Below are 19,067 nucleotides of genomic sequence, written 5' to 3'. Positions count from 1 at the left end.
TTAATTTTTTTTCCGCTCAAAATTTGGTGTATGAAAACTGAATGGAATGTGTATATCTCGCTCAAAGCTTACAAAGTTTGCTCAATTTTTTGTATATGAAAATGTATCAAATGTGTATAGCTAGTTCAAGGCTTAAAAAATTTGCTCAAAATTGTGTATGAATACTGTATGAAATATGTATATCTCGCTCGAGACTTAGAACTTCGCTCACATTTTTTGTGTATAAAGTTCAAGTTACGTTTTTGAAAAATTAATACAACTACAACAACATTGTTACAACTTCATAAAATATTTAAGGCTTAAAAAAATCGCTTAAATTTTTGCGTATGAAATGTGTATATCTTGCTCAATACTTAAAAAGTTCGCTCAAATTTTTGTGTATGAAAACTGTATTAAACATTTCGCTCACATATACACATTTCATACAATTTTCATCCACAAAAATTTGAGTGAACATTTTAGACCATGAGAGAAAAAAAAACATAATAATAAAATAAATAAAAAAGTATGTAAAATGAAAATCCGTTATATTTTGTAAATTTGTAATTATGTATTGTAAATAAAGAAAACTATCGTTATGTTATGTAATAAAGAGTCTTAAGTAGGTACCCTATGTAATTTTCCCTTCACCGTAAAACACGTAATGGACCCTCAAGATCCACCGCTGGTCTTAAACATATCATCAAATTTGTGTGACTATAAAAGCTTCTCATTAAGGGTAAAATATGAAATTTTGAGGGATCATTCTTCTTGAAACGGAGTAAAAAAAAAATAAGTTTGTTTTATTGGAACATATGGAATATTAATTATTTAGACAATAATTACCTAGAACTTCAATTTTTGAGTACCTTTTTATTTTAAAAGAAATTTTTTATTTTTAACATCAAGTGCATTTATGCACTACGGAATCCTTCCTGCTATGTGAGAACTATGTATCATTGAATAGATTCAATGTTTTTAGTTCTTTTCTTTTCCTTTCAACATCAAGTCTATGAATACACTTCGTACACCTTCGTCATATTTGAATAACTATGTATGTGTATATATACGTTTTCACATTCTGTAGATGATTGAATGGTTTTATATTTTTGTATTGTTTGCATGAAATCAAGTCACTGCAGGCAAGCACTTTCGATTTTCTGCAACAGGAAATAAAAAGTAAAACCAATATGAGAAGAAATGTACATTATTTAGAAGGTGATAATATCTTTTAATCAAATGTTTAATGATATTATCTAGGGGCATGCATCTTGTAATCTATATATAATATAAAGTTAGGCATAGACAAGGTGATGTGACACCTCTCTATAGCCTCCATCTTTTTTCTCCTTTTTTTGACATTTTCCTCCTTTTTATGATTTAAAAACAATTCTAATAGAAGAAGATAAAAGGAAGAAAACAAACCTTTAATATGCAGTTATGACATTTTTAATTGCTGGAGTTATAATATTGTAATTGTTGAGAATTAAAAGGGAAAGAAAAAACTAATTGAACGTGTATGTGAGGGGAGCAAAGAATTATTTCTTATGTATATACTGTATATACAAGATCAATCTTAAGGACAATGATAGTATTTAAAATCAAATAAAGAATCAAAGTGGCCATTCTAAAATGGTAAGAGAACTAAGAGTCCCGAACCTAGATGATCCAAGAAAAAATAAAAGTGACCAAAGTAACTCATAAAAAAAAAGTTATCAAACTACCTTTAACGCACTATTTTTGTGTGTTATCTAAAAATGAGTTAACGTCTCATGTTAACATCCGTTACCCGAGATTTTTTTTGTTTTAATAAAAAAAAAATACATAACGCATCTTTTTCTTTCGTTATTCAACAAACCAAAAATCACCCAAAAGTTCCTTTCCATCATATCTGCAATTCCAAGGGTTAATTAATTAGTCTTTTCTAATTTTAGTTTGTATCCACTTTTTAATTAGATATAAAGTAGTAATTATGTAATTATTTAATTACATATAAAAGTAGTTCTCGAGAGGTTATTTAATTATAATATTTAAATTACTTTTTTACTGTCATAAATATTATAAAAATCCTGCACTTACGCTCTCTATGGGGGATAGCCGTAACTAAGCATTTTAAAATATAATTATTAAAAAATAAATTAAAATTATAAATAGCGCGTAAATTACTTAATAAAATATGCCAACTATTATTATTAGATCTCTCGCACATTAAGCAAGCACGTTATTTTAGTTTCATTTAATTATAAAATATATTATACAAGAAAAAATAGTTTCTTTACTATTCTTCTGCATTAAAATTATTTTCAATTTACTTATTCCAATAAGGTTTAATTTAGAAGTCATTTAATTATATGAATTTGTCATTTTAGTTTGTTTATTTATTCTTCAGCTTTACAATTATTTTCAATTTACTTGTTTCGATAAATTTTCATTTATGTAAGAATTCTTAAGAAGTTATTTAAATACAATATTTTATTAAATAAAAATTTCTCATTTTTAGTAATATAAAAAAAGGCAATTTTAGTAATATAAAAAAAGTCCATTTGGATTCCCACTTGATGCAAAATCATATCAATTCAGCCCGACGAGTGGTTTCTTATTATCTTCAAATGAAATTCCATAACGCACTAAGAGATCTGACCTGTAATTACATTAATCAATGTGCTATTCTTATTTTTTTTATTGGCTAGCATTGAAATCAACATTCTTTTTTAAACATTTTTGTTTTCTTTACTCTATCACACGACAAATAATTGGTTTCGTATCGTAGCATTCTGAAATAACGTATTTAAAAATAAAATATAATAATTAAATAACTTCTTCAGAAATCCTACACAAATGAAACTTTATCGGAATAAGTAAGTTGAAAACAATTTTAAAGCAGAAGAATGAATAAACAAACTAAAAATTAAATGACCTCTTAAGAAATCCTACATAATTCAAACTTTATCCGAATAATAAAATTGAAAAATAATTTTAAAGCGGAAGAATAACTAAACAAACTTTTTTTTTTTTGTATTTTATACATTTCTAATTAAATGAAACTAAAATAACGTGCTTACTTGATGTGTGAGATATCTAATATAATAAGCATATTTTATTAAGTAATTTACATTATTTATAATTTAATTGATTTTCTAATAATTATATTTTAATATGTATAGTTACGGCCATTTCCCATAGAGAGTGTAATTGCAGGATTTTTATAACATTCATGACAATAAAAAAGTGAATTTAAATATTATAATTAAATAACCTCTTGAGAACTACTTTTATATGTAATTAAATAATTACATAATTACTACTTTATATCTAATTAAAAAGTGAATACAAACTAAAATTAGAAAAGGCTAATTAAATAACCCTTGGAATTGCAGATGCGATGGAAAGCAACTTTTGGAGTTGCAAAGTAATTTTTGGTTTGTTGAATAACGCAACCAAGATGCGTTATGTAAATTTTATTTTTTTATTTTTTTTTAACAAAAAAATATCTCGGGTAACTGATGTTAACGTGGGACGTTAACTCATTTTTAGATAACGCACAAAAATAGTGCGTTAAAAGTAGTTTGATAACTTCTTTTTTATGGGTTGCTTGGGTCACTTTTATTTTTTCTTGGGTCATTTAGGTTTCGGACTCGAGAACTAATGATGAATAAATGTTTATTTATGGAACTTTATAGGAAATTAGGATGACAATTGAAAAGATTTGCCTCGGTGATTTAAACGGAATTAATGAGAGTGAATAAAAAGGGAACAAACAGACAAAAAAGGGAGGAAAAAAAATGGAGGGGAATAATTTACAGAAAGAAAGTACTATAAGAAATAAGAGTAAGCGAGATGCTACAAATTAATTCCGTCATTAACGTGTTCTGCAATTTGGAAGTCAAAATTTTCTTTCCTTTAATATTGGGTCTTCTTTCAATTTTATTTATTTTTCTTCTCTTTGAATAATGTGAATGGTATTTTTTGACAATAAAAATCTTAATACTTGCCATTCTCTTGCTATCTAATGTTAATTATTTAGTAATTAGTATTAAATTCATGAAATATAGAAAAAGTGTTTTGTAGTATTACTTTCGATTTTATTGTTTAAATGATTTACAAATGATATATTTAAAGCTAAATAGAAAAATAGAATACACTAAAGAAAGGAAAGAAATAAATGGAATAAAACAAAAACAAAAGGAAATGATAAGTATATTCTTACTATATTTTAGGTATATGTAGTATAATTTAAGCATATAACTTCCAAATGATTCTATCTTTAAAAAGCTACTAAGCTCGTGATTCTCGATATGTTACGATTGTACTAAATTCCTCCTATGATGAGTAATCCTCTAGGGATAGATCCATCAAATACGGAACACATATACTAATTGTTTTTGTTTTTTTTACTTTTTTCATTTCTTTTTTGTCCCTTTTCCTTTTTTTATAATTTTTGTTTGAGGGAATGAAAATGATGTTAATATTGACATAATTGTGCATAGTTCATATTAAAAAAACAAAATACTAAAAAGAAAGCTTTAGAGGAAGGGGAAAAAAAAAACAGGTGAGATCTTAGGTTTGCGTTCCTAATATTCTTCATTGCTATTTTCTTTAAATCTTTTTCATAATTTTTTTCGTCTTACATATTCAAAAATAAATGTATAATTTAAAGAGTTGTTTCATATTTTAAATGAAATGTTTCAAATCTGTATTTTATTAATGTGATAGGAATTGGTAGTGGGACGTTCTTTCCATAGATCCTTCAAGCGAGATAGGTATTGCGCGGGAGCCTCCTCAAAGTCATTGAGTATTTTAGTAATGTTGTTCCGTCCTCCATTGCTCCGTATTTTTGTTGTGAACTTTTCTCTCTTTCTAATTCTAAGGATCAAGTCTTCCGCTACTATAACAAACAATATATCTTCTTTCTTCAAAGAATTTTATATAGCTTATTAAAGGAATTATGAAAAGATAGTAGAATCATTGTGAAGGGCAATGCAGAGTCATATTAAATGACAATAACAAAGAGTCATATTTTTTTTTCCCACAAGATCTAAAGAGAATACCTAACGTATTTTACTCCATAGCATGGTTTCACATGTATGGATAAGACTTCATTCCGAGCTAAATTTTTTCCTCCACCCCATCCTATATTGAATTATCATGTTCTTTTTCTCAATGGAATACATTATAGTTAACAGTTCTATTACAATTGTTCAAACTTCTTTTATTTTTTAGAAATTAAAAAAAAAACTAATTGATTAATATATAAAACCAAGTTTCGATATGTTGATTAACTCATTTATAGAAGTTTGAAATATTACAGTTTATAATATATACGATGCTTGAAGTATTTAAATTGCAGCATTATAATTGAAAATCACTTACATTATTTACATTCGTTATATGATCAACTTATAGAATTAATTTTGTAAGTAGAAATATAAAGTATTTCTATCTCAATTAAATTTATTAAATTATTATTTCTTAGATTTAGTAAAGTGTCTTACGACCGCGCGAAGCGAGGACTAATTCACTAGTATTATAATTATTCTCCAAATTCAAGAACTTGATATTTTAAGAGAAAAAATAGATCTTAATTAGTGGAGTAATATATTTGAGAAAAGGTCAATGATTGGTGGTTATTAATGGTACCGACGTGTAAAGCGTTATTACTATCTACTATGTTTAATATTTGCAAGTGTATGGCTATTATTAATTGAAAATAAGTACATAAATACAGGCTTTATAATAAATTGAGTTTTGCAGATTTGGTGGAAAATATAATGCTGTACTTAACTTTATTGCTATAATAATGCAACATACAGGATGGGACATTATAATTTATGATTTTGTCCTCTCTTGTAGACTCTTTCGCAATTAGGAATTAACTAGCAAACTATGTCCGTGCGATGTACGGGATCGAACATGATTAATTTGATTACTCACTTAGTTAGTCTTTATCGTTTGTATATTTTTCAAAATATACGATGATTCTCCTTAATGAATCTCCATATTTTTTTTTCCTCTTATTTTTCCCCTTAATTTCTCAATTGTTGTTCAAATTTGTCTTATTTTAGTTACTTTTTTTTGCGCGGATTGCCCTTTATTTGGGGTGGTCTTTAATTTTTGCCCTTCAAATTGGTGGTCTTTAAATTTTACCCCTCGCCTAACACCCCAAGGTTGTGGGTTTGAACCCCAGCTCAGTTAAAAAAAAAAATCCAAGGCAGAATTTCGCAAGGCAGAATTTGGGTTGCACAGGCAGAATTTCTACCCATGCAAATTCTGCCTGAAGGTAGAATTTCTGCCTTAAGGCAGAATTTGCACGGGCAGAAATTCTGCCTGTGCAGGCCAAATTCTGCCTGGAGGGCAGAATTTAAAGACCACCATTTTGAGGGGTAAAAATTAAAGACCACCCCAGCGAAGGGCAATCCTACAAATTGCCCTTTTGGTTATGTCCGCTTCTTTTTATATTTATTAATTTAACAATTCATATGTCAAGTTTATAATCACAAGATTCAAGGATATTTTATTATATTATACACATTTTTAATTTAAAACCACAATATTCAAAAGTCTATATTTATTTCTTAAACTCCGTCACTTTAATTAGCCAAACTTTAAGGTTTGTATTTTATAAATAACTTTTAAAAACATTCTAATTGATATTATATATAGCAACATATATAAAATGTATTTTATGTGCCATCACTTTAGTTATAGGTAAAAAATGATGAAATTAAGTCTTTGAGATGGAAAGAGTCGGACTTTTTTCTCACTGTCATGACAATGAAAGCTGTTCATCGATGTGAAAAACAAAATTAGTAAGAATATGAGAGGAAATTAATATTTTGATTCTAGATTTTTTCTTTTAAATTCTTTAATATCTTATATGTATACCGACAGGTTGATATCCATCTCAATTAACTAACCGTTTAGATCCAAACATAAGAACCATTGTTGTATATATTGGAGTTTTTAAAAGCAAAACTAATAAAATATTTTTATTAAATTAATTAAAAAGTATGTTAATACGAGGTAAATTAGTTACATTATATTTTTTATATTAACAATTATAGATAAAAATAATTGTTACAAAGAAATCAAAATTAAGATTTAATTAATTTTATCTTGATTTTATAAGTGAACAAGTAATTTGGACATATATTTTTAGTAATGTGGCCAAGCAATATGGGTCCGAGGGAGTACTTCATTTATTAATTATTAAAGAAAGTGAAAATTCAAAAGTGAACAAGTAAAAGTGCACGGAGGAAATAAGTATGTGTCGGATAATTAAAATTGAAGTGCATATGTGTATATATGAGAAGAGAATAAGTGTCACGACCCAACCCCGTGGGCCGCGACCAAAGCCCTAGCTGGGCACCTATACGTACCCGATACCCAAATTAGCATATTATCAGAATAATAATATAATAATAACATTAGTGGATGCTACAGAATTTAGCCGAAGAGCAGACTTGGCACACAGAAGCCGATAAGGCTGTCATAAAACCAAAACATCCCAAACATATGTACAGAACCCACACAGATGTATCCACAGACCTCTACAGAACATATCATAATCATAAGACGGGACAGGGCCCCGTCATACCCTGAACAAAGTACACATCCAGATAGCAGTGACAGACTGTACCAAAAGATGGGCTCTGTAGAAGAGAGCGCCCCAAAATAGCAGAAATGGGATCCTAAACGTGCGGATCAGCAAACCTGTCGTCTGTACCTGCGTGGCATGAAAACGCAGCCCCCGAAGAAAGGGGGTCAGTACGAAATATGTACTGAATATGTAAAGCGGAATCACAGAAGTCAAATCATAATGATTACAGAAAATGGGTACAAAATCCAGAGTGTCAAATGCATATTTCCAAATCAGACAGAATGTGTACAGAAACATATGTCATATCATATCCGATCCCTGCCACGGGACTCGGCAGACAGAACGTGGTCACCCTCCCGACACTGGTGCCACAATACAGAGGAATCAGAAAAGGGGCGTGGCCCCGTATCATATAATATCATATCAAAATGGCCATAACAGATCAGATCAGAATAGGCGGACATGGCACATCATACTCCACAGACCCATGTACGCGTATACCTGCCCCCTCACATCGGGACGCGGCGAACAATGCAGAGAATTACGCTTGACAACATATCCTGGCCCGGGCTCAGTGTGGGAAACATTGGGACATCCACGAATGGAGTAGTGAGAGACTAATGCAATTTAAAAATATCATAAGTATTTTCAAAGACTCGATGAGGCGTAGCAAAGACAAACAAATCAAATGGAGTCGGACGGAATCAGAATTATCACAATTCGGATATCATAATAATTTACAGAAATATAACTTTACTGAAGTCATTCCGAGTGTCAAAATAATTTATAAGATTTAATAGAATATCTAATATAATATTCGTTAAGCGATTAATAGGGTAATTAAAACATTTCTTTCAAAAATCGCTTAAAAAGGAAGCTTTAGCATATTAGGGGCAAAACCGTAAATAGTGGGCCCGCCTCAGAACAAATAAGGCGGCGGGCTCAAATTGTGCCCTCTAAATATATAATATCATCTACGAAGGTTATACAGACATCCTATGACTTTCTGAGTAATTTAGAGCACAATTGCATAATTTCAGAAAAAGCGTATCAAAATGGTTCAATTCTACTGAAGGAAAAACTGAAATTTTGTCTTGCGGATTCCGAGGGCCAAGAGGTCCTTCGAGGCCCGGATCCGACCCTAATACACTAAGGGCATGCCAAGGGAAGAATTGGGTTTGCTTTACATACCTTTCACGCTCCTTAAGCCTTTCCAAACTCACTTCCCGTTTCGTCGAAAAACTGCAATTGGTCAAGTTTACCAATTGTAAGCTATGAATACCAAAGTTTCAACTTAATGCATATTTGGCTACCGAAATTTCGGCAGCACTTCCCCTATACATATAGCACCTCGAGAATTCAACTCGGCTAGAAATCATCAACAACAACCCAAACGACAACATCAATATCAACAATGAACATTAAAAACATAAATATCCTTCAACTAGTCATTTTTCTCACAAGTTGACATAATCTTCAATTCAACCCAACTTTCAACTAAGATCAATAATTTCACATTCAACAACAATCATGATCATCACCATATAGTTCTAGAAACATTTCATATCGTTTTCCTCAAGATATACACTCGATATACATAATATACAACTTTCCGCCAAAGTCATAACTTATGCAAAACATCAAATCTTTGGCATACCACTTCATAACAAGTTTCCAACTTCCAAATTCATCAATGATCATCACTATTAGCAACCAAACAACTTCATTTCCTTAATGTCGGAAAATCATACTAAAACGACATAAGTTTCTACATTCCAATTCAATACAAACTTATATCATTCTAACTTCATTTACATTACAAACATCACAACAACACTTTAACACACTAAACAACTCAATTCCTTTCTATCCCAAACCATATACACCCTACGGCCATATGCCTATTTTTTCCAATATCAACTAAATTCATCCAACTTTCAATTCCCATATGCATTTCATCACAATCACAACTAGAATATAACATAAATTCAACACATTGTGGCTATACAATTGTGCATACCCACGGCTACACACCTACAACACACACCCACTTTGCAAACTTCCATTTTTCCATACAATCAACACATTTCTATATACTACAACACAATCAAAACTTCATAACACAATAAAAAGGTAGAAATTCTTACCTTTTCTTCAAGTCTTCTTCACTTGGAGATGTGATCACTTTGGTGATTCTAATGCTCCCCACTCCAATCCAACTATACCAAGTTACAAAGGAACCTTAACTTAGTAGGAAAACCACAAAAGAAAAATTTTAGGAGCAAGATTTTTGGTGGTGAATTTTTGCACCTCAAACCCGAAATGGTCTTCTTTTTTTTGCTCTTGTTTTGCTCTTCTTTCTCTTCTAAGTCTCTTGAACCTTCTTAAGGGATATTGATCCCTTTATAATTAATTAGCACATGGAAATACTCATTAAAGCCATGGGTTGGGCCTCACTTGGCCGGCCACCCCTTAAACATTGGGCCTAAATATTTATTTTATTTTTTTGGGCCAACTCGGTTGGTCCCGAGTTGGGCCTAGCCCACTGACCTTTCGACCTTAAAACGTTCATAACTCCTTGTACCGACGTCACCTGGGAACCCACGACCTATGGATTGAAAGCTAATTCAATTATCTACAACTTCTATTTCAAGGTATTTTCGAAATTCCAAACTTACAATACAGTTTTTTGCCCCCCAAAGTCAGGTCACCCGAAAACGTTTTCTTAAAAATATTCGTTTGGAGGGTTTCCACTTTGATTTGGTCCAAAGGTACTTCATGAGTTGTGTTTAACTTTACATATGTGATTCATATGACTTTTCAGATGTTCCAAAAAAAATCTCGGTGTGTGGGCCCCACCCCAGCAGATGCTCCGAGGTTCAAAAATACGGGATATAACAATAAGTATTCAGTATCATGACATATGTCCACGTGGGATAAAAAAATAGTTTAGTAATGTGGCCAAGTAATATGTGACGGAGGGAGTACTTCATTTATTAATTCTTAAAGAACGTGAAAAGTCAAAAGTGAACAAGTAAAAGTGCACGGAGGAAATAAATGTGTCGGGGAATTAAAATTGAAGTGCTTACGTGTATACATGAGAAGAAAATAAATATTCAGTAGCCAAGTAATATGAGACGGAGAAGGTAAGATGAGAAAGATTTAATTAATTTTATCTTGATTTTGTAAATGAACAAGTAATTTGTACATATATTTTTAGTAATGTGGCAAAGTAATATGGGTCGGAGGGAGTACTTCATTTATTAATTCTTAAATAACGTGAAAAGTCAAAAGTGAACAAATAAAAGTGCACGGAGAAAATAAATGTGTCGGAGAATTAAAATTGAAGTGCATACGTGCACACTCCCTCCGTTCACTTTTACTTGTCCAGTATTCCAAAAATAAATTTTCACTTTTATTGTCACTTTTAGCATATCAAGATAAGACAATTTTTTTTCTGTTTTGCCCATAGTATTAATTACTCACTTCAAATCATTTTTCAAATCTAATAAAAATATGCACTAATTAATATGGGTACATCGGTAAATTATGCACTTTATTTATTATTTGTTAAACAACGTGAAAAGTCAAAAATGAACAAGTAAAAGTGAATGGAGGGAGTACACGAGAAAATAATAAATATTCAATACTATGACATATATCCACGTGGGATAAAGAAGTAGTTGGTTAAAGTGTACAATTTATATAACTTTTATTCCAAGTATTCATTGTTGTGTTAAAGTGTACACAATTTATATAACTTCTAGTACAAGTATTCAATGCCTTGTTAGTCCTCTTAAGACACTTATATATAATGGAAAAGAAATATGCTACGGAGGTCTAAATTAAAATGCATTATAATTTAATTATTTTGAGCCCTCACCACTGAATGCTTTAAACTCGAGCTCCCGTTTCGTTTGGTTTGATAATTTAAACTCAAATCAATGTTCTGACCATCTCTGTCAATATTAGTGCTACTTTAATTTAGTTTTACTTATCTCATCTTTCAATGCGAGAAGCACTAATTTTCTTTTAATTTCTTGTTAAAAATATATTATGTGTCATCGATATGTTTCATCACAAGCAATTAAACTATAAACTGTCTTGTGATGTCGTAATGATATAATATTATAATAAATCAATGAATTGAGAAAAAACATAAGAATGATAAAGTAGAGCAGATAACCATCGCAGGAACTAGAGTAGATATATCATAGGCACAATAACGAAGGCAAGATTTTCATCAAAAGGTAAAACATTTACTATATATATATTATAAGGGCATTTTACATAAATGACTGCATTATAGGGGTTTAAAATAGGGCATAGCTACATTTTCTATATTTACATGGTGTAGTTACTTTTTCTTAGCTGTATTCGTTTTTTTTTCCCTCGCTGTATTCATTTTTTTTTCGCTGTATTCATGAATACAACGATTTTTTTTTCACTGTATTCATGAAATGACTATCTGTATTCATAAACGGGCTCGCTGTATTCATGAATACAGCGAGTAAAACTAAATACATAAAAACATAGATACACCAAAAATTAACAAATACACCCTAAAAAAATGAATACAATCTAAAAATTTAACAAAAAAGTGAACACAATCGCCGTATTTGTGAATACAACAACACCAACCACTAGTTCCGGCAGGTCTATCGACGAAAAAAAATGAATACAATCTAAAATTTTAACAAAAAAATCTCAAAAAAGTGAATACAAACGCCTTATTCGTGAATACAATAACACCAACCACTAGTTCTGGTCAAATCTGCCGGAAATTTCATAACAACAACAACAACAGCCTTTCGCCGGAGTTTTGTGGCCAGATCTGCCGTGTTTGGGCATAGCTCTATCGTTGCTTCGGCTAGTTTGTGGTGGCGTGGAGGTGGTGAAGATGGTGGTTTCATGGCTATTATGGCGGGGCTGGTGGTTTCACGCCTACAAACTACCACTTATGTTATATGTTGTGGTTCGTCATCGTGTTGTTGACGAAGTTCGCCGGAGAAGAAAGGAAAAAGGGGAAGGGGCTGGCAGTGACGATGGTGTAAGAGATGGAGCAGTGGTAGTCGTTGCCGGAGTTTTTACTGGCGGTGGGTGTCGGCTGCTGAGGGAGGAATAAGGAGAAGATAGGAGATTAGGGTTTTGAATAGTTATATTGTGTAATTAATATACAAAATTTAGCTATGGAAAGTAATTAAGTCAAACTATAGCTACTAAATATAATTACCTATTAATAGTTAGCTATGCCATGTAAATTTCCCTAAAAAAAAGTCTTGTATATATAAAATATTTTTCCGGAGAAGGGGTTCGGATGAAACCTTTTCCACCCCTCTAGCTTCGTCCTTGATCTTAGGTAGAACTTATAATTATGGCCGAACATGTAACCATATGCCTATATATAGGATATTATGATGTATAGTTGGAGGATAGAATAAATGTATATTGGAAATAAAATTAATGACACATGCAAAATTAGATAGTAGGTCTGCGTGAACAGTGGGATGGTATGTATTCATTTTTAATGAGGGCAATTATAGTGGTCTGCTACTGATACACAAGAGAGTAATTGTATTGAAATGGTTAATTGAGACATGCAATATGGATAGCGTAATGATACAATTGATGCATGGCAAGGAATTATAGTAGCTATGCATTGATATTGTTCTAACTTGTGTGTGGTGGGTATGTATGAACTACGAAGAGGTAATTAAGAAAAGAATTAATTAAAACAATATTATTCACTTGCATCATAGAATTCATATATCAGATGATATCATCAAAGAAGACATGAGCAAATATATTTTATCAAAAAAATTCTTCATCCATCATAATCACAAGAAATGGAAATTCCTTTTGGATAACCAAGAAATCTCAAAGCACAGTTTGAAGCTCGAAGGATAATGGGCCCCTCTCGCTATTTTTTGTCTAAGGTGGGGATGGGGTTTCTCCTCGCCTCATGAGCTATGAGTTATCTTATGAGGTCGAGTTAGACCCAAAATCTATTTTCTTATCACACTTCTTACTAAATTTTACAACACCCTACTGACACATGTATTGCTTTTCCAACGAATTGCCCTCCAATTTAGTTTAAGAACAAGAATAGTGATGTCTTCTTCATATTGACACTGCCAATTGGTTGTTTCTGAACTTCCGCACAAATATGAGAAATACCAACTTTTCCTGGCACCGTGAAGCCATACTTGAAGTTCGACCAGCTAACATTTGGATTAAGAACATACAGCAAATAGTTTAAATGGCTCAAGTAGAGGAACCGGGTGCGTTTATCCAATACTGAATAATTCCAGGTAGAGAACTCTGTCTCTCCAGTTTTCCTGTAAAAGGGAGTAAAGAAGCATACTGGGTTTCTCAGACATTCACCAAGATACAACATACATAAGCATACTGGGTTTCTCAAACACTCACCAAGATACAACATACATAAGCATACTGGGTTTCTCAAACACTAACCAAGATACAACATACATAAGCATACTGGGTTTCTCAAACACTCACCAAGATACAACATACATACATAAATCAAAGATCAGTACGAAGGAAAAATAAGAAAACCTAACCTTTGCTCCACTGTTTTATAAAGCGCATAGCATGATGAATTGGTTAAAATGAAGAGAGACCAGCAATTTGTCGGAATTTCTCATATGATACCCAGAATACGAATTGCCAAGGGCCGAGCCTTGCCCATGTAGGAAAGAATCCCTTCCATAATGCTTTGAGTCCTTCAACTCTAACAGTTTTGACAAGACAATCAAAGGAGTTTCTATATTTACAATTCCCTTGCTTATCAGCAGCCTGATTCATCATTCTTGTCTTAATCACATCTGCTGGACAACTCAATGTAGTTGCTGACAGACCTGACATTATAGATGATAACGTGTGTGCATAAATATTATCATTCGCTATGTTGTTATTGATAACAAAGCGCTTTGCATGATCATAGCAAGCCAATTCTCCCATGTTAACTAAAAAAGCTCTCTGGACATTTGGGAGCACACCCTTCCAAAGTCCCTTGAAGCCTTCAGTCCGGATAATCTTGTTGAAAGCATCAAATGGCCCGCAATATCGAGGTTGCAGACCCTGACTTGCCATTCTACTGTCTGCTTGCATCCTAACTTTCACAAGATCAGCTGGGCTTGCCACAACCTGGATCACAAGAAGACAAGCAACTATGACGGGTCCCACAATGAATGCTGCCGAAGGAAGCGAATTGAAAGCTTAAGCACAACAAACCTGTAAACTAAAAGGTCTGCATATATCATAATTCACTTCTTTTCTGTACTTCTCTCAATTTCTTTCTTTCTTTTTATCTTATCTTTCGGGACACATAGCCCATCATACTCACATTTTCTCGGCTTAGCAATTCAACATTTCAACTTAGCATTAGCTGATCATACTTCACATTCTTCCCAACATGCACAGAGCTATAGGATTCCAGAGATTTTGAAAGAAGAAAAGGATATTAGAGACAAAAAGCATAAACAGTGGAGAGATAAAAAGAACTAGTTTCTAAAAAAATAATAGAGTGATAAATATATTCAATAGACATCAATGGATACATGTGTCATAAACCCTTCCAAGGGTACCTATCAGCATCTATATCTAGCCTAGGTACAGTAAATAAAATTTCAAAACAAAGGAAACTGTTCTGATGAATGTCTAAGACAGCTGAAATTTACTTGGAATGATCAAAATGATCTAAAAGAATGGTGTAGCTAAAAAGAACCTTGTTTGTTCTGTTCCACAAAAATAACAAATGATGGCAAGCAAGTGACCCAAGTTCTGTTCTGGTGATCCCTAGTCCTTCATCCAACAACAACAACAGCAACAATATACCCAATGTAATCCCACAAGTGGGGTCTGGGGAATGTGATGTGTACGCAGACCTTATCCCTAGTCCTTGATCCATTTAATCAAAAGTTTCGGGAGCACCACGGAAACAAAGAATTGACAAAGTAATCAACAATCCAATAAACGGATTTATATTCCCTAAAGAATTATGTATACTCAGTTGCTTCACTCAATTCAGAGTGTGATGAATCAATTAAAAAAACACTTTTCCTTCTATTTCTTTTAAGTGCAAAGGAGGATCTAATTTAATTTGTCTGCTTCCTCTTCGAAAGGCTATTCTTCATCTAAAGTAAGCCAAAGAAGCGGGGGCACTAAGAATGAGGCAATCCGCCCTATAAACAAGATGACTATTGACCGCTTATAGAAAAGAAGTTCAATATTAACATTTACATTTTAAAAATTAAGCAGACTTAGCTAAGAACAGACCACAATGAAAGCAAAAATTGCATACAAACGATACCAACTAGTAGAGATTAAAATTTGGTGGTTTTGATAAGTCTTTTTGTTCTGTTTAGGACTTGTATATCCACGTAGGGGTAAATGTGATATTAGATAACCTCTGACTCTAGAAATCTCCTAATTTGCTGCCCATTAAGTAAATTATTAGTATTATTATTTACGGGTACAAAGGATCAATATCTCTCACCTAACTAATTTGCCATTGAGACAAAGATGATTGATTTGAATCCCTTTTATTTTGGTCTTAAGTATAACTAGTCTGGTTGCCACAAGCCCCCCAACCTTGAAGTCATTTATGCATCAAGCACTAAAGGCAAGGCTCTATTACACTGAATTTTCTGACTGGGTAGGTATCCAAATCCAATAGGTGTAGGTAGACCAGCAAAAAATCATTAGACTAAACTTGGTAGATTAAAAATATCTTCGCTCGAAGCACTCTGATTAAAAGAGATCTTCTCTGGAAGTATTTCCTGATATTCTTTTCACTGTTTTAACTCATGAAAAATCTTTTCCGAGTGAACAAATTTCGTAAAATAAAGGAGAAATCAGCTCTAATCACTCACTGCATTAGTCATCTATCAAACTCTCGATACTGCAGTCTCCATCGTATCCGACCTACCAGGTCCAGAAATGTTGCGGGCACCCAGAATCACCCCTTGCTGCCACCACCTTCCATCACTACTATCATCTACCCGCTATTATCATCAATAAGTTTCCTACTCAACGTAGGAAAATGGTAAAGAAAAAATAACTCTTCATTATAAGACATTTTCCTGAAAGCATCTGACTCCATCTTAACCAAATTTAGTCAAATGTTCATCAACTTTCACCTTCTAACAAAAGTAGTTATTCCTGAAGGACTTAAACAGCCATTTTTCTACACATGCTGCAACAGAACATACTGAAAAACATGACCAATTGACTGCATATGCTCCTCTCCCCGCCAAAACAATTTTGAGCTACTTTAAATGACAAACTAATTCTATCACATGATTCAAGTTTAACATAAATTAAGAACACGCTGTTTCAAAGAATGTAACTACCTTTCCATCTGGAATTTTTTTTGACATTAATCCACTTGATAATTAATAATATTGTTAGATACCAACTTTTACAACTTTTCAATAATTCAAATTCGTTTAACTATAAAGGCCAGCCTAGTGCATTAAGCTCCTGCGGATAGCGGGGATCCAGGAAAGGGCCGGACCACAAGGATCTATTGTACGCAGCCTTACCCTGCATTTCTGCAAAAGGTTGTTTCCACGGCTAGAACTCGTGACCTCCTGATCATATGGCAGCTAACACTTCACCAGTTACGCCAAGGCCCCCTTCCAAATTCGTTTAACTATTTAAAGTTTAAAACTTGAATAGAAGTTTTCCTTATCAAAACTACTTTTCATCCAGTTTTTATTACATTTTCTTCTACTACTAATATAATCCATAAATCAAATTAAATTCTTCCTCCCTGTAGTCAAATTCCATCACATAAAATGAAACAGATTGGTACTGTGTTATTATTTCAATTTTCATGTGGCATCTTCTCTATTACTCCCTCTGTTTCAATTTGTTTGTGTAGTTTTGGCTGGGCACGGAGTTTAAGAAAAAAAAGATTTATTTTTTTTAAAAAAAAAAAATTGTGGTTGTTAACTAAACATAAGTCAAATGTACCAAAATATCCTTTAATGTTGTGGTGGTCTTAAACATGTGATGTGGAAAGTTAGAGTTGCAAAAAAAGGCAAAGAGGCATTCTTTTCTAAACGTAAAATAAGACTAACAAATTGAAACGGATTCAAACTTTTTTTCTATTATAATTCAGAATAAGAATCAATTCAAACACGAGATATTGATTTTTTTCAGCTCAATGTAACTCCAAAATTAATGAGATTAAAGTATACCTGAGCAATAACACCAGATATTCCACCAATTACAGCTTTACTTGACAGAGAAAGAGTATGATCATCAGGAACTAAAAAATTCCTTAAAAACTCATAGTTAACTATTCGAATTGGAGTGTAAAAGAGATGTCTTATAATTGCCGGTGACAATCCTTTGTATAGTCCTAAAACGCCGTCGTTTCGTAAGATCTCTGATACTAATCGAACGGCTGATGTCCGCTTGGATGATTCGCCGGCGAGTTGAAGCCGAGTTTTGATGAGGTCAACCGGAAACGTCGACGTTTCGGCCGTCATTGCTGATATCGCCGTTACTGTTATCTTCGTTGTATGGGCTTTCCGGCCATTGCTTACCTCTTGGGCTTTCATTTCCAGCCCGACGGTCATTTGCACTTTTGTCCCTATTTTGTGTTGTCTTTAATTTTTGGCCTTAAACGTAAATAACTTTTCCACCAACATAAATTCATATTTTCGCACAAAAGTTATATAGCCCGGTTTTTATGCCTACTAACCATAAATTAGAAGTGAAAATAATTAAAACTCAACTCATTTAAAGGACAAAATTTTTAAACACTTTACACTCAATCTTTGAAACTGGCCCATCTTCAACATCTGAGGCGTGGCTAAGCTTGATGGCCTAAGATAATCTTTTCGAGCCGAGGATAACTATTTAAGGCATCGCCCATTGAAAGGAAAAATTAAGGTATAACCAGAATTTACAAATTTTTGTGCTTTTTAAAATTAACTTTAATTCATTGATTAGAAATTGAAATTCGGTATATGAAGTATAATTTGACGGTCGTTGGAGATTGTCAAGAGAAACTTCACAGTTCAAACTTCAGACATTAAGTTGAGCTCGACGCTCCTAACTTCAGACTTTATAACTGAAGATTGAACTTTTTTTTTAAAATCAAATTGTCAGTTATTGTGGCTATTTTTCCTCATCTTCTTCTTTTTTTTTTTTTTTTTTTTTTTGGGTTCATCAGTCTTACAACTTGTTTTGATGGTTGTTACACATAATTTCATAATGTATCGTTTTTCATAATCACACAATACACACATTAATACTATGAATAGCAGACTTACAATATTATAACGAAAAGTAGGATAGAGGTAGAGCTATAGAAAAAAAAAAGTAAGGAAAAAGATAAAATAGGATTATTAAATAATAAGCGCCATCAAAATGAGAAAAAAGAAGAAGTTTAAAAGAACTCAACCACCAAAATCGGTTGTTACATAAAATGAGACTTATTTATCGCTATATAACG

General features: G+C 32.4%; 1 protein-coding gene across 1 annotated transcript; it reads right to left on the bottom strand.

The window, feature by feature from the left end:
* Positions 1-13,303: 13,303 nt before the first annotated feature.
* Positions 13,304-18,466, bottom strand: LOC132642076 (mitochondrial uncoupling protein 3). The gene is made up of 3 exons (XM_060359345.1): positions 17,803-18,466; positions 14,158-14,743; positions 13,304-13,914 (listed from the first exon to the last, which is right to left on the bottom strand). Exons 1-2 carry the CDS (start codon positions 18,184-18,186, stop codon positions 14,201-14,203), a joined length of 927 nt encoding a protein of 308 aa, XP_060215328.1. The 5' UTR covers positions 18,187-18,466; the 3' UTR covers positions 13,304-13,914; positions 14,158-14,200.
* Positions 18,467-19,067: the final 601 nt, after the last annotated feature.

The sequence above is a fragment of the Lycium barbarum genome, chromosome 5, assembly GCF_019175385.1.
Source record: "Lycium barbarum isolate Lr01 chromosome 5, ASM1917538v2, whole genome shotgun sequence".
Lineage (NCBI taxonomy): Eukaryota > Viridiplantae > Streptophyta > Magnoliopsida > Solanales > Solanaceae > Lycium > Lycium barbarum.
The sequence above is the reverse complement of the archived record's forward strand: the minus strand, read 5'-3'. Positions and strand labels throughout refer to the sequence as shown.

Excerpts from the sequence above, each read along its gene's own strand:
- LOC132642076 (XM_060359345.1), bottom strand. The coding sequence starts at position 18,186 with ATGACCGTCGGGCTGGAAATGAAAGCCCAAGAGGTAAGCAATGGCCGG. Across the intron at positions 14,744-17,802 it reads TATCTGGTGTTATTGCTCAG|GTTGTGGCAAGCCCAGCTGA; the intron begins GTATACTTTAAT and ends CTTGTGATCCAG.